Raw genomic sequence first — 22,876 nt, forward strand, 5'->3', positions numbered from 1 at the left:
TATACATTTACTGCATAGTACTGCATTTTCTTTGAAAATCGAAGACAGTTTGATTTCCTTTGAAAAAATATATGATGCAATAATAGAGGGCGGCCTGTAGCGTAGTGGTTAAGGTCATTGACTGGGACATGCAAGGTCGGTGGTTCTAATCCCGGTGTGGCCACAATAAAATCCGCACAGCCGTTGGGCCCTTGAGCAAGGCCCTTAACCCTGCATAATCAACTGTATGTCGTTCTGGAAAAGAGCCTCTGCCAAATGCCAATGATGTAATAATGTAATGTAATACAATACTGAATACAGTACTGTGCAAAAGTCTTAGGCACCTGTATAACATTCTGTACAGATATGATTGTTTCTAAAATAATTCAATGAAAGGTCCTAAATAAACGTACTATACATTTTACATTACATATGGAAGAATAGTTAAAAACTAAATCTAATCAATATTTTTTGTGAACAACCTTTGACGTTAGAACTGCATCACTTCTCTGAGATATAGAACTGCTGGACAGCGTTGGCTAAGACAATCAGCAGGGAAGTTGTTCCAAGCATGTTGGAGAACTTGCTTGGAACAAGTTCTTCTGCAGACTTCAGCTGGCTCCTTGCTTCTGATCTCAGACAGCCTTGATCAAGTTTTTATGTAAAAAGTAAATTGCTTACAGTAATATGTTTTTTTTAAATTAAATAAACAAATGTTAAATTAAATCTTTTGGAAAATGAATATTTGGAAATCTCAAATGTGCACAGTACTGTAGATCATTACAGAATGCAAACTCACACCTCTTAAAGGCGTCTATGAGGACACGGTACTGAACGTATGCATTGTTAATACATATATACAAATATATGATATAGGCTACAGTACTGTATATAGATTATTTTTTCATAAACCAGTGGATCACATGCTTCTAGGTGAGTGGACCTAAGCATGATGCTTGAAGCCATATCTATAAAGAATAACCGGTATCGTTTTGTTTTAGCGAGTATGGCCTTCAAAAGGCGACGGCAGAAGTGCTGGACATCCGAGCAGGATGTGCTGTCAGATAAGCTGCTGTAACCTGACTCCACATCTCCTCCAGAGAGCATCTATCCTCTCCTCGGGGGTCTGCCCTTTCTCTGGACTGTGTGGGGTGATAAAACACTCCCACCTCCCCCAAAATGAACTCCTGCAGACCCTCCTATTGACTCGTAATGCCACCTCTGGCCCTTATCGATCCACCCCCCACGGGCGTGTCACCGTTCGACATTACAGAGAAGACCGGCGGGCCCCGGGAGGTGGCCGGCAGTAATATTTCATCACCCGGACCTTTGGGGGAAAAGAACGGCATCGGGGCGAAGGCCTGGGGTTTTATGTTTCACACAGATCTCTGTTTTCTGTTTGAGAAGCGACGGGCTACAAGTCCTGCCGGGCCCTCGCTCCGCATTCAGCGCTGCACCACAGAAGAAGAAGAGAACGACTGTGCATCCCGCTCACATCCCGAGTCGAGCGGACCCCTGAACGAGAGGCAATAAACTCCCAATCAAAGTGAATCCCACCCCTGAGCCGGCCCCGCTAACACCGCTAAACAAAGAGCAATATCGCGGCGCGCTCCTTCATTAGTCGCCTAAGTGCAGGTCGTCATATTCATTTACAGACGCAGGGCTCGTCATTAGGCCCGACAGCTCCCCGAGCCCCCAGGGAGAGCGCAGAGTTTCAGCTGGCTAATTAAACCCCGCAGCTTTACCCTGGAGTGCGGTTAAATGCTAATAAATTAGCGCCGTTTGCGCATGATTGCCCCGATCGATACATCAAGGCTGTAACTCCGACGGCGCTCGGATTACAGGAAAGCAAAGAAAGCAAAAAACAGTGGTTCTGTGGCAACGGCAGAATTGGGTGTTGCTGGCAGAGCTCCGCCCTTAGGGGGCACTGTGGAGTCGATCAAGGGGTCCGGGCCGGTTCTGAATTCAGCTTCCACCTGGTTATCATGGGCTACGGCACGACAGAGCACCGCTGACCTTTTGACCCTTGGGGATGATACGGCTCTCCCGGGCTCATCAATAACAGATTTACAGACAAATCAGGACTAGAACCACCATTAATTAACAATTATGCGATTAACCGAACATTCTAATGCTGATGTCACAATACCTACTGGCAATCGAAAGCAAAGGAGATCTAGAACACTGACTTAGAATTGAAAAAAAAAGACATTCCAAAAAACCTAGGGTCTTCAAAGGGTTAAATATGGTGGGATGAGGGATAATGAAATTGCTGTGTTGTATGGCAGGGGCATTTAGCATCTTCCAATAGGTTGAGCATATCTGTGGGCTGCTGGAGGCTGCTGGTGTCGGCCATTGATGAGGGGTGGAGGGTGGAGGCTGTAGGCGTGGTCCTATTCCACATGCCAGTCTCTCTGATTGTGTCGTCCTAATTGAGATCGCTGAGCTGAGAAACACACACTGGCTGCAGTGGCCCACATCTAAAGGCCGCCTCATGAATCAAAATTATAAACCCCAAAGAAGACGGAGAAGGTTTCATTGTATGAAGCAGTAAAACGATGATTTATTGGAAGATAAAGGCTTATATTGACACGTGCCCAGCGGAAGGTGGCGTGTCATACAGTAACTGAGTCTGAGCACTATTTCAGCTCTTCCTGGTACGTTTCCATTCAGAAAAACTGCAGTAAAATGTACTCAAATTAAATGAGGCTTAAAGGTACTATATGCGTTTTCGGACTTCTAATGGTCAAGAGAGGACTTGCAGCAACAATCGCCCTCAAACCACAACACTGTTTATCCCTCCCCTTTCTCTATGAACATGCTGACATTGAAACCCCCCCCCCCCACCCCCCATTGGCTGTGAACCCATTTTCTGCCAATGAGCTTGAATAATTGTGCTGTTTTGATACAGAGTGTCGGTCCATCAACTGTATATTTTGAAACCCGAATTTAAGGACTTTAAACACATCATCAGTCAACATGTTTGCGAGCCTTTTTCAATGATATGAAGGGATTTACAATGGTATTGTGACAATGTTTTAACACAAGAATTGTATTGTAATTGTAATAGCACCTATTGTGCCTAAGAATGTTTTTCATTGCATTGAATGTGGAGTTACTTTGTGGTTTTCAGCAAGGGCAACTACATAATCGCATTTAAACAATGGATGACATGTTCTGTGCACTTTTCTCATGGCCAGAGGTCTCTGCTGTATAGAATGTCCAGACTAGAATGTGCATCCTTTGGTACTGCAGACTTCACAATGCTAAATCAAGACTCTATGAGTCAGACAGGGACCTAGTGCAGCTAGCTGGAGTACAATAGATGTTTTGTTGTTTCCATGCAGCAGTCTATGGAACTGGATCTGGCCTTGTAAGTGAAAAGCTGGAAGTTCAATTCTCAGCTAGGTTGCTGCCGTTGTACCATTGAGCGAGGAATCTGGTATGTAACCAGCTTACGCAGTGGCCCAGAGGTATAAAATCCAGGTACAGAAAGTAAAAGTCCTCGCAGTGTGTTGTTCTGACCACATTGGAACAGTTCTGAGCACCCATCAGTTGATGAGTGGAACATGGCAGGAGTTTCTGACCCCTGGACTTTACACCTCTGCTGAGGGCGAGACGTGGAGCAGAGTCTCGAGTCGTATCCCAGCCCCACCTCTCCCAAATGCAGATGGGCGTGCGATCCCCTGGCATGGCGTGCGATCCCGTGCTGTGTGTGTTACATTACATTACATCACATTAATTGCATTTATACAGAGCGACGTACAGTTGATTAGACTAAGCAGGAGACAATCCTCCCCTGGAGCAATGCAGGGTTAAGGGCCTTGATCAACACCGGGGATCGAACCAGCAACCTTGGGGGTCCCAGTCAGGTACCTTAACCACAACAATACAGGCTGCCCTATGGTGTTCTCTGTGTTCCCTGTGTTCTCTGTGTTGTACCTGTCTGAGTAAAGCCCTGCATGCCGCCTGGCCTGCCCCACTGTCCTCGTTTTAAAAGAAAATAATATAATCTGATTAAGTGGCTTTGGATAAGTGTGCTAAATACCTGAAATTGAAAAGCTATTTATTATCAGCTTCTCGCAATCCAGAGCTCCATAACATCCCAAGCAAACGTGATTTCTACATACATTTTTGTGGAAATTACGCACCGGCTCAGCGAATCTCAACACGTGCGATTTGAGCTGACGTATGTGTTTCACAGCCAGCCAGTGGCTGTCCGGTTGGTGGGTGGGGCGAGGATTCTGGGTGTGGTTTAGCGGTACGCAGTTTGGGATGAAACGGCACAGTTTGTGCGGTCGTGCTGGGCCTGGGGCGTGGGGAGACCTGAACACGGCGTGTTGGGATGAAACAGCGCAGTTTGTGCGGTCGTGCTGGGTCTGGGGGGAGAGGAGACCTCAACGTGCCGTGTTGGGCTGACACAGCGTAGTTTGTGCGGTCGTGCTGGGCCTGGGGCGTGGGGGAGACCTGAACACGGCGTGTTGGGATGAAACAGCACAGTTTGTGCGGTCGTGCTGGGCCTGGGGCGTGGGGGAGACCTGAACACGGCGTGTTGGGATGAAACAGCGCAGTTTGTGCGGTCGTGCTGGGCCTGGGGCGTGGGGGAGACCTGAACACGGCGTGTTGGGATGAAACAGCGTAGTTTGTGCGGCCGTGCTGGGCCTGGGGCGTGGGGGAGACCTGAACACGGCGTGTTGGGATGAAACAGCGCAGTTTGTGCGGTCGTGCTGGGCCTGGGGCGTGGGGGAGACCTGAACACGGCGTGTTGGGATGAAACAGCGCAGTTTGTGCGGTCGTGCTGGGCCTGGGGCGTGGGGGAGACCTGAACACGGCGTGTTGGGATGAAACGCCGCACAGGCAGCAGCTGGGGAGCAGTTACCGCCGCGTCCTCTCCTCCGCCGAGCGAGAGCCATAAATCACCCCCCGCCCCCGCCGCCCCCGCGATAAAGACACGCCGCCGACAACAGCAACGAGACGAAGAGGAACTGCCCTCCTCATCCTCACAAAGGCCCCAGGCCGGGTCCCCTTCAGGCCTCAGCCAACCTGAGAGCCACGGCCAGATCGTACGCTCAAACGCGAACACTTAGGTCTGCTTCTGTGTACTCTCTCAGAGTGCATGACACTGATGCCGCTAAGAATAGCAGCACTAAGCCCAGCACCTGCAGTCCAGGAAGCAGGTTCTGTCATTTCCACAGAAATAGTGTCCCTGGCAGCACTGAGGAGAATCTACTCCAGCAAAACTCAGCATCTAAGCCCTCTTCATATACCCCGAAATCTGGAGAAAAAACCAACCGCTAACAACAATAACACATGCTCAGCTCCGACTGAGGACTCAGAAGCTCCATTTTGTAATTGAGGAGGATTGAGACTCACTACTGGGAGTACTCTTTATGTAGTCAGTTTTATGTAGGTTGTATAAAGCGCTGGTCGGGCCATGTGTTCAGACCGTATCTTGCTTTAGACCTTAATGCAGTATAAGCTCTGACTTGAACAGGGACGGCAGTTGCACGCACCCGTAACATGTGTCTGCACATACTGTCAGATCCACTCCTGTGCATTAATGCACTGTGTGCTTGTCCCAGACGTTTCCCGTCTGTCCGTGAGCAGGAGATCAGGTCCAGATGTTGCGGTGATACCTTATTCTCTTCAGCCTGAGCGAGGATAAAGCCTGATCCTCTGATTTTCTTTTGACAAGTGTCGTGCAACGTTTCACATTTCTGCTCCAGCAAAGGGATGGGCTCTGTTGTCTCTATGGTAATGAGACGCCAAACCGCTGATGTTTACATTTGTGAAAACATGTCGGTGCCTAGTGTAGCCTAGCCATGATAATGAATTTCAGTCTTCCATCTGGATGTCCAATCAACACACTTCGAGGCAAAGCACGACATTGCCCGCAACATAACAATAGGTGTGTGACACCGAGACAAAGTGTCACACTACACATTTTTCAGTTGAAAAGATGTCATGTTTGTAACAAAATATAAATCAGGCCAAAGGAACAGAGGTCTGGTAAAGCTAGTAAAGCTATCTAGTGCTAAAGGCACTGGATGTGGGCTTTATGGATCGTAAGGAGAGAAGAGGTATATAAACGGACAGAATAACTCACCTTGTCCTTCCTCTGTTTCTCGTCCTGGTACACGGTCCACCTCTCTCCGTCACTGCTGAACGCCACTTTGTAGGAGCCCACAAACTGCACATGGCCAAAGTCTTTAGCTCCCTGGGTGATGATACCTGTGATCTTAGTGGGGACCTGCAGGTCCACCTGAGAGAGGATGGAGGGAGAAAGAGAGCGAGGGAGGGAGTAGGAAAATGAGGAGTAGAAAGGGGGGAGAGAGGGAGAAGACAGATTGCAGGACGAAAAGAGATAGTATGCAAGAGAGATAGAGGGAGAGAAAGAGAGATGAGGAGAGAGAAGGAGAAAGATAGTGGGATTTAGGAAAACGGAGTGCAGGGAGGAGGGTGGGGGTGATAGAGAGAAAGAGGAAGAGAAATAGAAAGGGGAGAGGAAAGATAGGAGGAAAATAGATAGCATGCAAGAGAGATAGAGGGAGAGAAAGAGAGATGATCAGAGCAGGAGAAAGATAGTAGGATTTAGAAAAAGAGGGAATGCAGGAAGGAGGGAGGGGGTGATAGAGACAGAGAGATAGAAAGAGAGATAGAAAGGGAGAGGAAAGATAGCAGGAGGAAGAGATAGTATGCAAGAGATAGAGGGAGAGAAAGAGAGATGATGAGAGAAGAAGAAAGGTAGTGGGATTTAGAAAAAGAGGGAATGCATGATATATGGACAGAGAGAGAGAAAGAGAAAAAGAGAAAAACTTGATTACGGAGTGCAGACTATAAATAGTGTGGGGGATGATTAAGTTGCTGGTAAAGTCAGCATCTTTATCTAATCTTTTGTGAGGACTGTAAAACCAGCCTAAGAGCCCGTTTTAATTATTCACCATTTCAAACAAATAACCAACAAACAAACAAATGAGCTCAGCAGATAAAACGCCATCCGCAGCAGACGGCCGGCAGCAGAGCCGGGGTTAATATTTAATACACCTTCTCATCTGCGCCTCCAAATTTACTGCGTCATTTATCGCCTCTCAGCAGCGCGGCTGCCCCGTTTAGTGCGCTGCGTGCGTGAAGCTGATCCCGCCATTTTAAAAGCTGCACAACACATTTCACTGCGGATGCTGTTTTGTCATATTAGCAACAAGGGCAAAAGCTTGGCTGTCAGTATCATTAAATGTCATAGTTATAAAGACAAAAAAACAACAACAACTTTGTACTAGACAATGGTCCACTAAAATAATACAATTGACAGTAGTAATCAGCTATGGGAAGATTATACAAGCTGTCAGAATAATAAATGATCTGAACTGAGTGCATGACAGCTCTTAATGCAATATGCATACATTTGCTATTAATGTAGAAGGCCAAAAAAACAAATATGTCTTTGGAGACTATTAATGTACATTGAAGAAATCGTTGTACATTATTCAGGACATTCCTGTCTCCAGAAGATATCACTAACTATTGCTTTGAGTCACCTATTAAAAAATGGACAGGTAAAATCACAGTGATTGCAGGATGCGAGTTAGTTGGACGCTTATTAATTTTCCGCTGATAGAAGCCTGTTTTCCTGTAATAGGTTACAACCTCTCTTTCTCATTAACGTGTAAACAAGGAAAGGTCAGATTTCTCATTTGCGCTCCAAAGTCAACCATGAAAAGAGTAAAAAAAATCCTTTAGTGGAGAGAGAAACTTTATCAATCAAAGTGGCGAGGCTGAGGGAAAGATTGAGTCTTGTCAAGGCAGATAACATAAATCAAAATATTGATTAGCGGTGAATGAGGGTGGACTACAGGAAGGAGATGATGAAAGGACTTTAATCCCCAGGAAGAGGGCGATTAAGATGAAGCCTCGCTTCAATCGAGATGCCAAATTAAGGAGCGAAGCGTAAATCACTTGAAGCCTTAAAAAAGGAAAAAATCTACCTTTTGAAATGATAGTTTTTCATCACATGTATCAAACTAGACATTAAACTATAAACATTTAAGGCTTAAAGTGTTCAGAAGTTGCTGATTAACAGCGAGATGCTTTGTCGTGCAGTGAAATAAAACTATTTTCAGGGCCCTCTTGGGAACCGACGTACTTTGAAAAGTTAGACCAGAGGCTGCCGCTTATTTAATTAATTCTTTGTTTCTCTGGTGATCAGAGATTACTGCATCATCACAAACGTGAAGCATATAAAATTAATCAGAATGTCAAATTCATTAAGAACATAACCTACCCAAGACACTGGGTAGGGCCTTGGGGTGGGTCAGGTCTAAACACATCTAACACAAATTCATACTCAAGGAATACAACTATTCAGATGGATTAAGGTCTCCAAAGATTTTACAAATAAATCACATTCCATAGAAGTGTGTGTCCCACAGTGAAGGGATTTTCAAACCTGCATATCGCCATTACATTTGTAATGTTTGAAGACTGTGTCTAGAAGATAATGACAAATAGGAGTTAAATATAGAATATAGAAGTTAAAGTGACTGCACAGAAGGTAGGCCTGTTCTGTCATATAAGATTATATGAATTACTTAGTGATGCAAGAATAATGTACATACTGTATAACTTTGGATACTCAAGTGATTTACCATCGCAAAAGAGTGCTCTACAATACAAATATAATTAATTAAAACTTTTATCATTCCTGTAACGCCATGCATACAGTGTTGTTCTGGCAGCACATTAAGGCTCCAAGTGCTGAACTCAAATCATTAAATCTTAAAATATTACATCTTCTCTCCACCCCAAAATACGCATTCATGAATAAGAAATAAGTACAAATCCCCCCCACACCTCATTTCTCAGTTTGCATTACAGCAGAGTATTCATGTGGAAACACACACGCGCACACACACACTCGCACACGCACGTGCACACGCACACAGTCACTCACGCACACACACACACGCACACATACATTCACACACACACTCACACACACACACACACGCACACACACACGCACACATACATTCACACACACACACTCACACACACACACACACACACACACGCACACACACAGACTGAGGTGAGCCTCTCACATTCCCTTAGTTTAACAGGGCAAGCCCACCGGTGGAGAGTCCGAGTCGCTGCGGAAACAGCGTGAGTTCAGAGCGGTGTTTACCGGGCTGGATTTACGACTTGCGGGCTCCATTAGTCACCATAATTGCCTTGATTCTGTATGATATACTGAGACCTACACCAGCATGAACAATGCTCTCACCCGGCCTGTTTACACAGGGAGACGGGGGGGAAGAGGCACCAAAGGAGGGAGGGAGCCAGAGAAAAGAGAGGGAGCACTGAGAGAGGAGTGGGGGACCTACCTATTCCAGGAAATACGCTAAGTGGAAGCCATGGTTGACAAAAAAGTAAACAAGTGAATTTAAATGCAGCAGTATGCCAGGGATGTTGTTCTTTTTCGAACAATTTATTATTCGATGTTTTTGTGGAGTGGCTGAGATATGTGGCACATTCCAGCCCAGGGTGCGAGGCTTGTGAAGCAGTCCGTCCGCGGATCCGGCGGAGAGAGGCTGATTTCCTCTTGTTACCGGGCCTCCCCGGGACAGGGTCTGAACACACACTCGTTTCCGGGAGACACACACTGACAGGAGCGAGAGCCCACTTGGAGGGAGGCCTGGGGAACAGGCTGCTATTGGCAGAGTGGGGCCTTGTGATTGATTCCACTGCACTGGGGGCTTCAGAGAGAGGAGTGCAGGGGCTGCTGAGGGTTTCTCTCTCATTCTCTCCATCCCCCGGGAGCCCAACCCCGCCAATGCCTTTTGTGATGAACCGCTATTTATGTCCTCCTTAAGGGCTGTGCTGTTTATATAATACATTTGTGCATAGACAAGCACACACACACACACACACACACACACACGCATGTACTATATATTCTCCTGAGATGTATCTCCTGAAAGTGTATTTTTTTTGACAGAACACAAGCGTCTCAGATGTCAAAACCATGTATTGAAAATATTTACAAAATATTTTTTTCTTTTATTTTTATTTAATGTTCTTCATAATGTAGGATTCAGCGTAGTATAATATAGCATTCTTGAGAGCAGAGATTCATGCCCCCTGAAACCTATAAAACAGCAATGGCTTAAGCACTTATTTTGCAAGTGATGGGATTGCACACATCTTCTCTGCAACAACTAGCAGGCAGTTCCCGGAGCGGAAACGATGGCTTCTGCTAAACGGGTTCGCTATGGTCTGAGCGGCATCACTGCACTCATCTCAATCTGGTCAACCACTCCGCGTGTCTGTGAGCCAATCCAGGGGCTGGACTGAGGGTGACCTGTAACGGCTGTCACGGGTCGAGCTCAGAAGATGGCCGCTCTCCCACTGGCGTGCACCAGCCTGTTCTGATTAAAGAGCAAACCAAGGAGGGCCAAGCCTCTTAGAGGGAATGGGACAGACGTACGGTACGCGCTGGATGAATTTAACCAGGGCAACCGCAGTGTTTGAAGTCCCGGAGCAATCCGCAGAGGCTCGTGGCTGTGTCGTTTAATCACGGAGCTTTTTTTTCCCTCCCATGATCCTCTGGGGCATGGACACATGTCATAATTCCCCCCTCTCTCCCCTCCCACCAGTCTGCTCCCTTACCTGTGAAGATATTTACAGCTTCGCACAATTAAGTGCGGATAATGAAACGGTGTCAGCGGCACCCGGGGCCCGGCCAGACCGCGGCGCCGCGGTATTCCCGCTTTTCCGTGGCGGTTTTCCCGCACTCCGCGGCGTCGGAGAAGAACATCTGCTCATTAAGATGTGAGCCGGTGTCGCCCGTTTGAAGCGGCGGAGGAGGAGAGAGAGCGCCCGGACGCATTAGAGAAATCAGATTATACGCGCTTCGCAAATCCATACGCCGGGGCGTAGACCCCGCGCCGGAGTAATTAAATTGTGTTTGTGTGTGCGTGTCTGTGTGTGTGTTAGCCTTATTCATTTTACAAATCACATACGCTAACCCGGTTTTCCACAGAGTAAATGCGGGCTGTGCGTACAATACAGCGTATGCAATTTGCACAGGTATGCACTTGACATGCGTCATGTGTAAGTGCTCCAGTACATTGGAATCGGAACATATTGCGCGCTCGCACACTCGACATAGTCCCCCCATCGACCGCAGAGGGACAGAAAGGCCTTGGCTGAGATGTGAAACTGCAGCCAGATACGCCTCTCTATCGGGGACATTAAAGAGAGGGGAAATGGAATTCCATAATCCGCCTGTGCCCCAAATCGAGGCCTGGAAATCCGCCAGGTGGGAATATGCCTCAGGATATTCAATAACACCATCGGAAAACTGTGTGTGCAACCAACCACAAACAGCACAACAAAGAGAAAAGGTGCCTCATTTAACACCATTGTACACAAACGAGAGTACACTTAAATATGGGAATTGTTTCTTAAATTCACTTATAAATATGAGTTTAAAGCTGTCAGATCCATATGCACTTTCTCCATGTTGCAGAATAGGCCTAGCGCACATATTTACATGTGACAGGATAGGCCGAATCCACATATTTTTACATTTCGGGTCGATTGCATTACAAGAAGTGAAATCCTCCGGAATACGAATATCCAGGTGTTTTGGACTGTGAGCTAAGGCAGGGAATTATGGGCACATCTGAGACTGCGCTGTGCACAGTTTGTTTTTGACAAAGAAATAAAGGAGATAGGTGTGCCTTGTCAATGGAAATGCCTTGTGTATCCCAGTAACCAGAAAGAGAGAAATAACCAGAGGTGCAATTTCACGCATTTCATATGAGATAAACGAGAGAAAAACTGACAAGGCTGAGAAATTTATCTCGAATGGGACTGGCCGGGTATACAGCTGTAAGAAACGGAGATAAATCTTTAAGAGACGAGCACAAATAAAATGGATTCCTGCCACTCTGAGCTAAGCAGGGGGACGGCACAAGGTGATTACACGCGGCGTGATCGCACGTGATACGTTAACTGTCATGGCGAAACGGTGATCATGTGACATCAGCCCCTCGGTGAGAGCGGAGACAGCTATTATCATTTGTGTGAGTTCTGATTCGCCGTCTCCAGGGACCTGCACCGGGGAACGAGAGCCATTCAATCTGGTAACTAGTAAATTGCTTTCATCGGCTCTGGGTGTTAAGCACACCATTCCTCAGCAGACACCCGCGCCGTGTATCCAGGTTCAAGGTCTAATGGAGGAATTGAGTGGCTTTTAAGAGGTGTCCCAGTGGTTTAGCCCAGGGATTGGAGCGAGGGAGCGAGGGAGGGGCGGTAATCGTTTGACGGAGTGGACGGGATGAAGGGATGATCCGACGATGAGGGAGAGATAAGAGAGACCCCGCCGGTTGCCCTGGGCCACCCCCGCCGGTCCGTTCTCCTCACGGGACACCCCCCCCACCGTGGACTGTCACGGTGGATCGAGAGCCGCTCGATTCGAACGCCCACGGAGGAGGCTAACGCTAACGCGCGGAGGTTAGCTCTCGCCTGGAGGCCTGTCTCTCTCTCGCTGGGCGGGAGCTCCGCCAGCGAGAGCCACTCACGTCCCGGCGGACGCCGGCCTGATAAGTGCTCTTTTCGGGTACTTAACACTTTAAAGGCCGCCACAGGCCAGAGGCCCTGCTTGGTGCTAAAGACCTCTGGTACCCCCGGCACCACCAGCCATGTCAAGTGTCTAAAAAAACGGTTTGGTCACCAGGGCCGGCGATTTCAGAATGAGGACGGTCTGTCACAACGGTCAGGATTATGATTCTTTTTATAGCCTGAGAGAGGGGTTTTCAACCTTCTCTGATCCAGGAATCCCCACCCAGACTCAAAGGTACCCATAAGTGAAGAAGTATTATGTTTATTTAAATTCATTACATATAAAAACTTGCCAGGGACCCCTACCGTAACTGCCAATTTGAAAATGAAAATTCTGGGCTTACACCAGGGGTGCATATCAGAGTTGTCTGGGTCCTCAAACCAAAGTAAAGCGAAAACAAACTGACAAACAAAATTGACAACATAATTAATTACAAGCCACACTTGAATTTGGATGCGAGACAACATTTTCACTCATCTCTCCCCTGCAAATTGTTTCTTTATTTTTTTTTTTACAAAATTCACAGCTCAATTATTCAATGCTTAAACAAACACCTTGGAACAGACCTCCTGTGGGTATCCAAAATAAGAAATCGGTCACGAAAGAAAGTTTGGTAGAAAGGTGCGCAAAGAAAAGTAAATATAATGTTTCCAAAGAGGCCAGTGTCTGAACTTGACGGAACAAACTGACCCGACAGCTTTTCATTTTGCAGTGGTGATTTGGCATGCATTATTAACCTCAAACCCACTCCTAAGTGCTCTGAAGCAGCTGACTCGAGTGTAAAGTCACCCGAAGGCTGCAATGAAATGGTGAAATTTTACACACACATATAGTAGTATCAAAATCACAGCTTCCATCAGTTCAGAATTCATGAAATATGCAAATATGCCCCCATTTTGGATCCTGAGCAGGTTAACCATACGACTTGGCAGAATGAATCGAGTGCTCCCATTTTCACACGTGAGTAAGAAGATTCATTTTGCTGAAATGCCAAATCTTTAACAAAATTATGCATGGCTCTTGGCCCTCTTAAAATGTCCTCAAAGCACGATATTACTTTAATAACTCATGTTGTGCATAAAATCAGCGTGTACACACACAAATGAAAGCACACACACACTCACCCATGGAAGCACACACACTTGCACACACACACACTCACACACACATGCAGGCACACTGACACACTGACACAGGGAAGCACACACACACACACACGCACACTCACACACACATGCAGGCACGCTGACACACTCACACATGGAAGCACACACACATGCACACACACTCACTCATGCACACACTCACACACACACACACACACACACACACATGCACACACACACTCACACATGGAAGCACACACACATACACACACTCACACACACACACGGCTTCAGCTCTCTTGCTCTATTTCTCTATATGCACGTGCACCTCTCTCTAACGCCTCCATGTTGTGGCTCCTCCACCCTTAAAACCCAGCTCACTCAGAGAGAGACATCAGCATCTGCTGAGCACCATGGCAAACCTGACAATACAAACAGGATAGATTATTTACAGAGACTCCTCGTCCCACCCAGCTGCCCTCCCCGTTTAGAAGCTATTAATGCTCAGGAAGACCTCCCGTCATATAAATCAATACTCAATTTGCGGTCCGCGGGCTAACACGGGTGAAAACACACTGGGAAAGGGCCTTAATTGTATGCCCATAGTCATACTTAACAACAAGCACAACTTGCACTGAGTTAATCCCTGCACTGTTTACTGTTTACTTTGTACTTTTGCACTACCACCATTGCACACAATCTACCATAGCACATTATCACGGTCAATATATCACAGGGCCAGTCCCTACTAGGCCTTTGTAATCACTTCACATGCTCTTTACTTCTTACTTTTCTGTGAGTGATTTTGACCTTTATGTGTGTGAGATATGTGTGTATATGTGTGTATGTATAAGCTACTGGATGCCTAAAATTTCCCTCGGGATGAATAAAGTATCTATCTTAAATCCAGCGAGCTTTCACCCTTTTCTACCAGCGCGATAATCATTTCCAATCAAGTTGCGCTTCCACTGTCGTCGGGGACGTATGACAAAAATGCAAAGGCAGCATGAGGGTTTGAGAGAACTGGGTCAGGGTGAACGCTGTGTGCTGCCAACTCCCCTGTGCCGTCGGTTTCCCCAAAACTTTGGGAAAGAATTAACAAAATCACTGCATATGCATAACTTTATGAGCTCTTGAAACGCTCCTGTGCGACATGGACAATTTATGAGGCTCTTAAATATTTACAGTGAACGGCTACAAAAGACACATCCAGTTCATTAGAGAACAAATTGTTAAATGGGCTGCACTCGTTTAATTTGCGATACAACGAAAGGGAAAGTCCCCCGCCCTCTCAACATGAAATGCTAAATTGTAAATGTTTTATAAATGTTTTGCCTAACCTTTGGCCAAACAGAATGTTTTCATTAAGCAATAGAATGAGCGAATGTGATGTTCTTTTACGGTTAAGAAACCATCTCCAAAGCAATGAAACAGTCATTCATTTCCCCGGAATGCTTTCTGCCATCTGTCTCCCTCTGGATGCGCGGGCGGGTGGTGGGGGGGAGAGACCGCAGTGCATGCTGGGTAGCGGAATAACTCCGGAGCGGCACTGGTGCGATCGCAGCGCGCTTCGGCAGAAGCCCCATCGAACGGCGACGCGCCTATATAAACACAACTGCAGCGGGTGGCGGGAACAGCCATCCGAACTCGCTCGAGGGTTTGTAATTAGATCGTAAAAATACCGGCTTGTTGCCAGGAGTCTGAAGTCAAGCGTTCGTTTGCTTCCGTTTCACAGAAGAGGGGAAATTGAGTGCGCGCCATGTCGTTCCTCTGACCCTCAGTCGTTTTTTGCACGCTTGGTTTTGCTAGCGGCTAAGCTGTGATATATGGAACGACTTAACCATACCTGTAATTCATGGCTTGGTTCAACCTCGAGGAACAGAGGGGGTTGGACACAGAAACCAGAAACAAATTACACAAGGAGCCGTGGTGTAATCTCGGTAGCTTTGATTCGAGACGAGATTCCGAGCACCTCTGGGTTCCCTGGAGACCCTGTGATTCAGATATTTTGAAAGATGGGCCAAGGAACAAAGATTAAATATCGCATGCCAGCAAGCCTCATGAATGAGTCATTGGAACATGAAAAATACATATAGCCCGTGCATGCTGACCGGGAGTAAGGTCCAGACGAGCACGGGATGCATCAAAATGCCCTTTCTGTAGATAATGGAATTGAGAATAGTCATATTATAGGGGTAAAAAGAGTTTTGATCCCAGCAAGATTCCAGACTGGATTGGGCATAAGGCACTCATTCTCCTGCTTGATTCGTTTGACGTGTAACCGAATTAACGTCTGGAGCGAGGCAAAGACTACAGTATATGTATGGAGCTGGGTAGAGCTAAGTACTCAGACAAGATTCTAATAAAACTTTCCCTGTGATGGCTTAATACAATCACAGTAAACACATTTCAGACATTTCAGTGCAGCTATTTCAAAGATTTGTTCCGAGTTTGCGATTCCCTACAAGAGATAACAGGATAACAGCTTTCTCCAATGATGTTAAAAAGAAACAAAGCACTGTGACGCACATAAGCCGGTTTGTTTCAGCTGACATAGACATCTTTGGGAATTCATTAAAAAGACTGGGTTTGTTTGTACCCTGTTTGATAATACTGCGATCTGAAAAAATGCTGTAAATGTGCATAATCAAGGTGCAAGCTAATAAAATCTTTCAAAACCTGAAACATGGAGGAACAAGTCAAGTATGTATTCCTCTCACTATCATCACTATATAAGTGTGAAAGATAATGCACAGCTCATTCTTTACATTCAATTTACAAACACATGTATTCTGGAGAGATCTGTGTCTCAACTCGGGCTCAAATTGTATTTGTTCAGGATTCAAATGCTTTTCAGCTTGCTTTTCTGCATTTGACGAAGCTTTCCTGGTGTATTGGAAATTAAATGATTCCAAAAAGGCGTAAACCCCACCCCACCCATCTGCTCCTCCTTGCTGGCTCAAATATACCAGGCAAGATCAACAGAGCATAGAAAAGTATTTGAATCCAAAACAAATAGTATTTGAACCCAGGTCTGACTCGAATGTTTACACTTACAGTATATTAATATATCCTTAATGAGAACAAATCTAAATTCAGATTTAGACTTAAATTCACCTTTATTAAAAACGTATTGCTCTCCTTGCCCTGAAGTGGCCATCTAGAGCAGGCACAGTGAAGCCAGTCATCATAGGCTTATTTACACCAATAACTGCTCAATGTGTGGATCGTATTCACTTTCAAACAGACACATCAATAGCAGGTATCAAGCAACAGCAAGTGAATTTTAACAGCATTAATGCCTTTACATAGTTATGCATTAAGTCCACTAAGTCCATTAAATAACATGACGTATTCATATTTTCATGCATTTGCTGATGGGCATGTACAGTATGTATGCTGTACTAGTAGTTTCAGTGTCCGTGTGGTAACATGGTGAACATTTGTAATTTCCCAATAGTTTTTTGAACAGGATCAGGAGTGGGTCTAAAATGGTTAACACAGATACGGCTAAATCTATAACGCTCCTCAAGGAGAGTATCTGATAGAACTAAAACTCACGCTTTGCTTTGACTTTCCAGAAAGACTACAGCTCTGTTGTATTTATCATGCAAGACATTTAATCAGAGCATCGACCTCTTGTTATTCCCCAGTTGTGTTTGTTGTTTCTGTTTACGATTATAATTTTGCTTAAAACCCCTTTCACGCAACGCTGACTTTTCCTTCCGATGTTTTCAAGTTGCTCTTCGATTTCTAACGAAGGTAAGCCTGTGTGCTTCAGTTTTGAGCTGTTCATAGCTCTGTCGTCAGCATACCCAAACACTAGATCTATTACTGTTGATGTGACTAATCTTCAAAATTGTAAATACATTACCAACCTGTACTTCTGATTACGATGAGAGAAAACGAACCGCTGCATTTGAACCATTCTCTGTTTTCGTTCTTAATCAACACTTGACTCCAAATAATTTGAAAGACACATTCATTATTAATTCAAACACATATTTTGCTTTGAAGGGGGCTTCTGGTAGTTATACACATCATCAAAGGGAGAATCAGTCTTCCATTATTCTTAATTAGCATACCCAACCAACCAGGACCTTCTACAGTGGTGAATGCATGGCCCTCTTTAAGTGCCTCAGCTTATGTGTTACCAGCCTGCTGGTGGTTTCAAACCACCATTCTCACCAGCTGCTCCACACAACAAGAGATACGTCTAGCCTACCGCTAAAGACCAAGATCCTCAACCAAAGGAGAAAATTGTGCTTATACTGGTGTTCCAGACAACAACGGATACAGCTAGCCTGCTGCGCTAAAGACGAAAAACCCCAACCAAAGGAACAAATTGTGCTTATCCTCGTGTTCAAAACAACCAGAGATACAGCTAGCCTGCTGCGCTAAAGACCAAGATCCCCAACCAAAGGCACAAATTCTGCTTATCCTCGTGTTCAAAACAACAAGAGATACAGCTAGCCTGCTGCGCTAAAGACCAAGATCCCCAACCAAGGGAGCAAAATGTGCTTTTACTTGTGTTCCAGACAACAAGAGATATGACTAGCCCGCTCTGCCAAAGACCAAGATCCCCAACAAGTCACAAATCATGGTTATACTGGTCTTCCAGAGGTGACAGAGTTGGCTGTCCACATTCTGTCTCCTGCTTCTGAACTCCAAAACACAGAAATAGCGCTTTGCTGGCAGCCTGGAGCTGTGCCCCGGGTTTATGGGGCTCATAAGTCAAGTTAAACTGCTGCCTCCCAACGGCTGAGGGCCACTCTGGGGACCGAACCTGCTGGAGTCTCCGCCAAACACAATCAGACAAGAGAAATCCCCCAAAGTACAGCAGGGCTTCTCTCTCACGGCCCTGACCTTGGCCGGGGGAAAAAGGAATAATATAAAAAAAACACACAAAGGAAGTAAGGAAAGCGAGAGAAGGTGAGAAAGAGGTGGGGTGCCTGAAGCGGTTGAAAGCCGTGTTTTCCTTTTTGTGTGTTGTTTTCTTGGCAGGTTCATTGTGGTTTAACCCTGGTGGCCTTTCCCCATCCCGGCTTGTTTAAAGCCTGGCTGTTGCTGTCAATGCTGCCAGGTTAGGGCAGGGAAAACTATGGTGCATTTCAATGAGAGAGTTTTTTTTTGCCATTTACATCTGCTGCCATGCACACACAGAATCACATACGCACAAATACGTGCGTGCACACACACACACACACATTTTCTGAGACATTGCACTAATGGCTCATGAAATTGCTGTCATTATATCCCTACAACTTAATGTGGGACCCAATAATGTAATAGAACTTTTGAAGTAGCAGTAGCAGTGAGAGCAGTTGCAGTTGTCTCAGTAGCAGTTGTAGCAGTAGCAGTAGCAGTCATAGCAGTAGTATTTGTTGCAGTAGCAGTTATAGCTGTAGCAGTTGTAGCAGTAGCAGTAGCAGTTATAGCAGTAGCATTTGTCGCAGTAGCAGTTATAGATGTAGCAGTTGTAGCAGTAGCAGTTATAGCAGTAGCATTTGACGCAGTAGCAGTTATAGTTGTAGCAGTAGCAGTTATAGCAGTAGTATTTGTCGCAGTAGAAGTTCTAGAAGTAGCAGTTGTAGCAGTAGCACTAGCAGTTATAGTAGTAGCAGTGGTAACAGTAGCAGTTGTAGAAGTCGTAGTATTTTTTAATCCAAATTCATTCCCAGTTTTATTTCTCCTGTGGTGATCATGTTGCTCATTTTGTGCTGAAATGATAAATAGTATAGCTTGTATTAACTGACCTGCAGACAGCCCTTCATCAATCACATTATTTTGTGTGACACACGTTGGCGTGTGAGATGAGAAAAATGACCAGGGAAGTGGGGACCACTGAGATGGGATTCACTGAGGTGTGACTAAGGCACTTCACTCCACTCTGACTTCGGATGAGCTAATTATTGAATTCCAACTCCCTCTTCAAAATTTCAACGTGTGATTTTAACACATCAGACACCACACTGGGCCAAAATATTTGTGAGCTGCAGACACCATGTTGTTCCAATGTATGACTGTACACACTATATTTATTGTGAAATTAGTAGACAGTGGAAACTACATAGAACATTCAGACTAAGAAAAACTATTTATAATCCTTTAATGTTGAGAAGAGACAAATATGCCTTTGATTATTTTTCAGCAGAGGCACGTCAGTTGCCCGTTCAAGTGCTGTATATCCCCATCACTCAGCCCTGAGTGTGCACTGCCACAGTACTTCAAAGTCATTTCTTGATTTGAGAGCTCAAATCCCACTACTAGCCTTTTCAATTTGCACTACCTTTAGGTGTCAGCCCTTTTAAATGTTTTCCCCCACCAGAGACGCTTTTTATGAGAGGTGTGTGGGTGTCCTCAGGCCCAACACTGCCCTGTAAACTGTGTAGACCCGGGGGCTTTTTAACGTGCATCCATCATATTTCAAAAAGGGTCATGTTTTAAAAAAAGGTTTCATGAGGATCACGGACGGCGGAGTGGAGATGGTGTTTGCGCACATCGGCTGGACAGATACCCCCTACAGTACCTTCAAGAACCTGTTTACACATCCTTACTTAATAAGGATATGGAGGGGTGGGTCATTCCAGGCCTACCTTTTTCTTAAATAAGATTCAAATCATAATACAAATAACTAAATGAAATCACAAAATGCAAAACTAAAGAAAAAATATTAGAAAAAATTATGATAAAAACGAAAAACAAAAATTGACAAAATGCGAAACATGGTTCTCTCAGCTGTTCTGTAGTCTGCAGTCACCTCATAGTTTGCCGACAGAACAGGAGGAATTTGCATGCTTTTAGTGTCCACCTGAGAGAGCTGTGCTGAGTTAAACGCCCCATTCAGATTAGTGGGCCCTCTTCCTGAAGCTGCACTCCTCTACAGCAGTATACACTATTGGATGGTTGGATTCAGTTTGTGTAGTCCTCCATACACAAGAGTAAGTGGGCGAACGATGAACACACAGTAGCCTAACTTTTTAAAAGGCTCTCCTCCAGTGCTGGAGCTATATATACAAGAACTGGGAACAAAGGGTAGATAGTGAGATAACTAAACAATAATAATAATCGCGATTGCCATATAAGTGCTTCTCGTGGATCATATAACAGTAGGTGGGGAACACACAATCCAGCTGTCGCAGATGCCGAACGCATGGCAACCGCTCTGCCCTGAAAATGTCAAAAAAACATCATGTGAGGTGGTGATGAGATTAACTGATTTGTTTAGCCAATTTAACTGGGGAATGATTGGATGGCAAGTCTGGGAGCAGCTGATTGGGCAGTGGGCCAGGTCAGGACCGAATATTAATGAAGATGGATCTCAGAGCGTGGTGCTTTGGTGGCAGTGTAGTGTAACAGTTAGGGAAATGGGTTTATAATAATGCAAAGGTTCAGTGCTGAGGTGGGGCCGTTGCCATGGTTCCCTTAAGAAAGGTATTTAACCTAAATTGATCTAATAAAAATATACAGCTGTGCTAAAGCATTGTGGGTCTTTAAAACGCTATGTGTAAATTACTGTGGATGACAGTGTCTACTAATTTCTCTTTAGAATCTGCAGTGTGGAGCAGTGGGTAGAGGACTGGGGTTGGGATGCATGATTTATGTTATGTGCAGAGCATAAAAATGAATTGCATGGCTAAGGGTTACTGCCAGGCCAATGAATTATACAAGCACTTTCAGATTATGGTGAATGTTCACTAAACTGGGTGTGCATAATTCAGTTTTCATTATTTCTTTGTATTTTTCAGTCCATCTATATGGGCCAAACAAGATCTACAGCATAGATATAAGTACACACTTTATTTGCCCTTATTGTACTGATCAGTGAAATAAACACACCATTATGTTTTTGGATGTTTCATTTCAGAATAAATTGTCCATATCTTAGATACTGATTAAAAGTTTGAGGCATCAGATTATGTAACCAGATTATGTAAGTGATTAAATATGAAACATTCAAGTCTGCTGCCTCAGCCCTCCGAAAGCTCATTAGCTGGAAGGATTGTCAGGCACAGCTTTTCATGTGATTTCAGTCTAGTGAAGAATCAGAAAACACTCTCCGCTCTGTACCAAAGGGGAAAATAGAGATTTTGCAGCATTGGTACGTGGGGGTCTAGACTAGACTAAACGGTTGCTTTTAGCGTTGATCAACATGAGATCTTCACAAGGACAAAACTGATTTGTAAGGAGAATTTAGGAGCAATTGTTGAATCCAAGCCAAAGGTGACAGTGTAGTATAACTCACATTTAGAAGAACTCTATTTTTAAATGGAACTAGCAGAAACACGACAGCCAATTTCCCCTTAAACTCAGCATGGTGAGGTAGGAGTTTTGGAGTCAGATGTTCTTCACGGTTCAGCAATTAGCACAGCACTGCACAGGAGAGACGCAGACAGTGAGGTCACCAGATCCATCTGCTGGCCTGCTAAGCCTCACAAACCTATCACGTAGCAGACCGCACCCGCACCTTCTGAATCCACAACGAATCATGTCCTTAGAGGCCTTCTCCTGGGTTCTGCCCGTATCGTGTGTGCAGTGTCAACGGCTCCGGCACACCCAACACGGCACGAGGGCACTGGAGGCCGACTTATCACAGCCTCCAATGAGGAAACCTGTCATTGGATCCCACTTTACATTATTGGCATTTTCAACCACTTGTTGAGCTTGCTTGAACTTATAAGGCGACTGAACATACCATTTTGCAGTTTTTTTCCCAACATTGTTTTCCCCGCTTATTGATTTTGAAAATGTTAGCTGAAGTGTGGTTATTGTCAACCTGTGGCATGTCAAAATAAGGACTGACAGGCTAAGAGACAGACATATTGATTGATTGACTGATTGAATGCTTTGACCGCATGTGGTCTGTCTGAGGTTAAGAGCAGTTGGTGTCTGGCAGTGAGCAGTGGAGGCAAAGGGGTTTAATGTACGACAGTAAAGATCAAGGATCAGGAAGTACAATCACTATTTAGCAGCTTCTACCTGAACTAAAGGATAGAGAAGGCAAATAACACATTTTCATCCTTAACAAGACCAATTTTAACGAGCGATTTAATGAGCGACGAGTCCTCTGAACAAAAAAAGAGAAGAAGAATATCTGGAACAGTCCTCTCCCCGTCGTGTGAGCAGTACTTTCCTTCCGACGGAGGAGAAAGCCGCTCCCGCATGA

At 45.2% G+C, this 22,876-nt stretch overlaps 1 protein-coding gene across 4 annotated transcripts in view; it reads right to left on the reverse strand.

Annotated features, from left to right (window-relative positions):
- LOC133140345 (EGF-like repeat and discoidin I-like domain-containing protein 3) overlaps positions 1–22,876 on the reverse strand; it is a 154,900-nt gene that overhangs the window by 13,733 nt on the left and 118,291 nt on the right. For all 4 annotated transcript variants that reach the window (XM_061260231.1, XM_061260229.1, XM_061260230.1 and 1 more), the window contains one exon: positions 6,086–6,241. In XM_061260231.1, the coding sequence (XP_061116215.1) occupies positions 6,086–6,241 (156 nt within the window). The remainder of the gene's footprint in view (positions 1–6,085; positions 6,242–22,876) is intronic.

This window comes from Conger conger, chromosome 11 (genome assembly GCF_963514075.1).
Source record: "Conger conger chromosome 11, fConCon1.1, whole genome shotgun sequence".
NCBI classification, from domain to species: domain Eukaryota; kingdom Metazoa; phylum Chordata; class Actinopteri; order Anguilliformes; family Congridae; genus Conger; species Conger conger.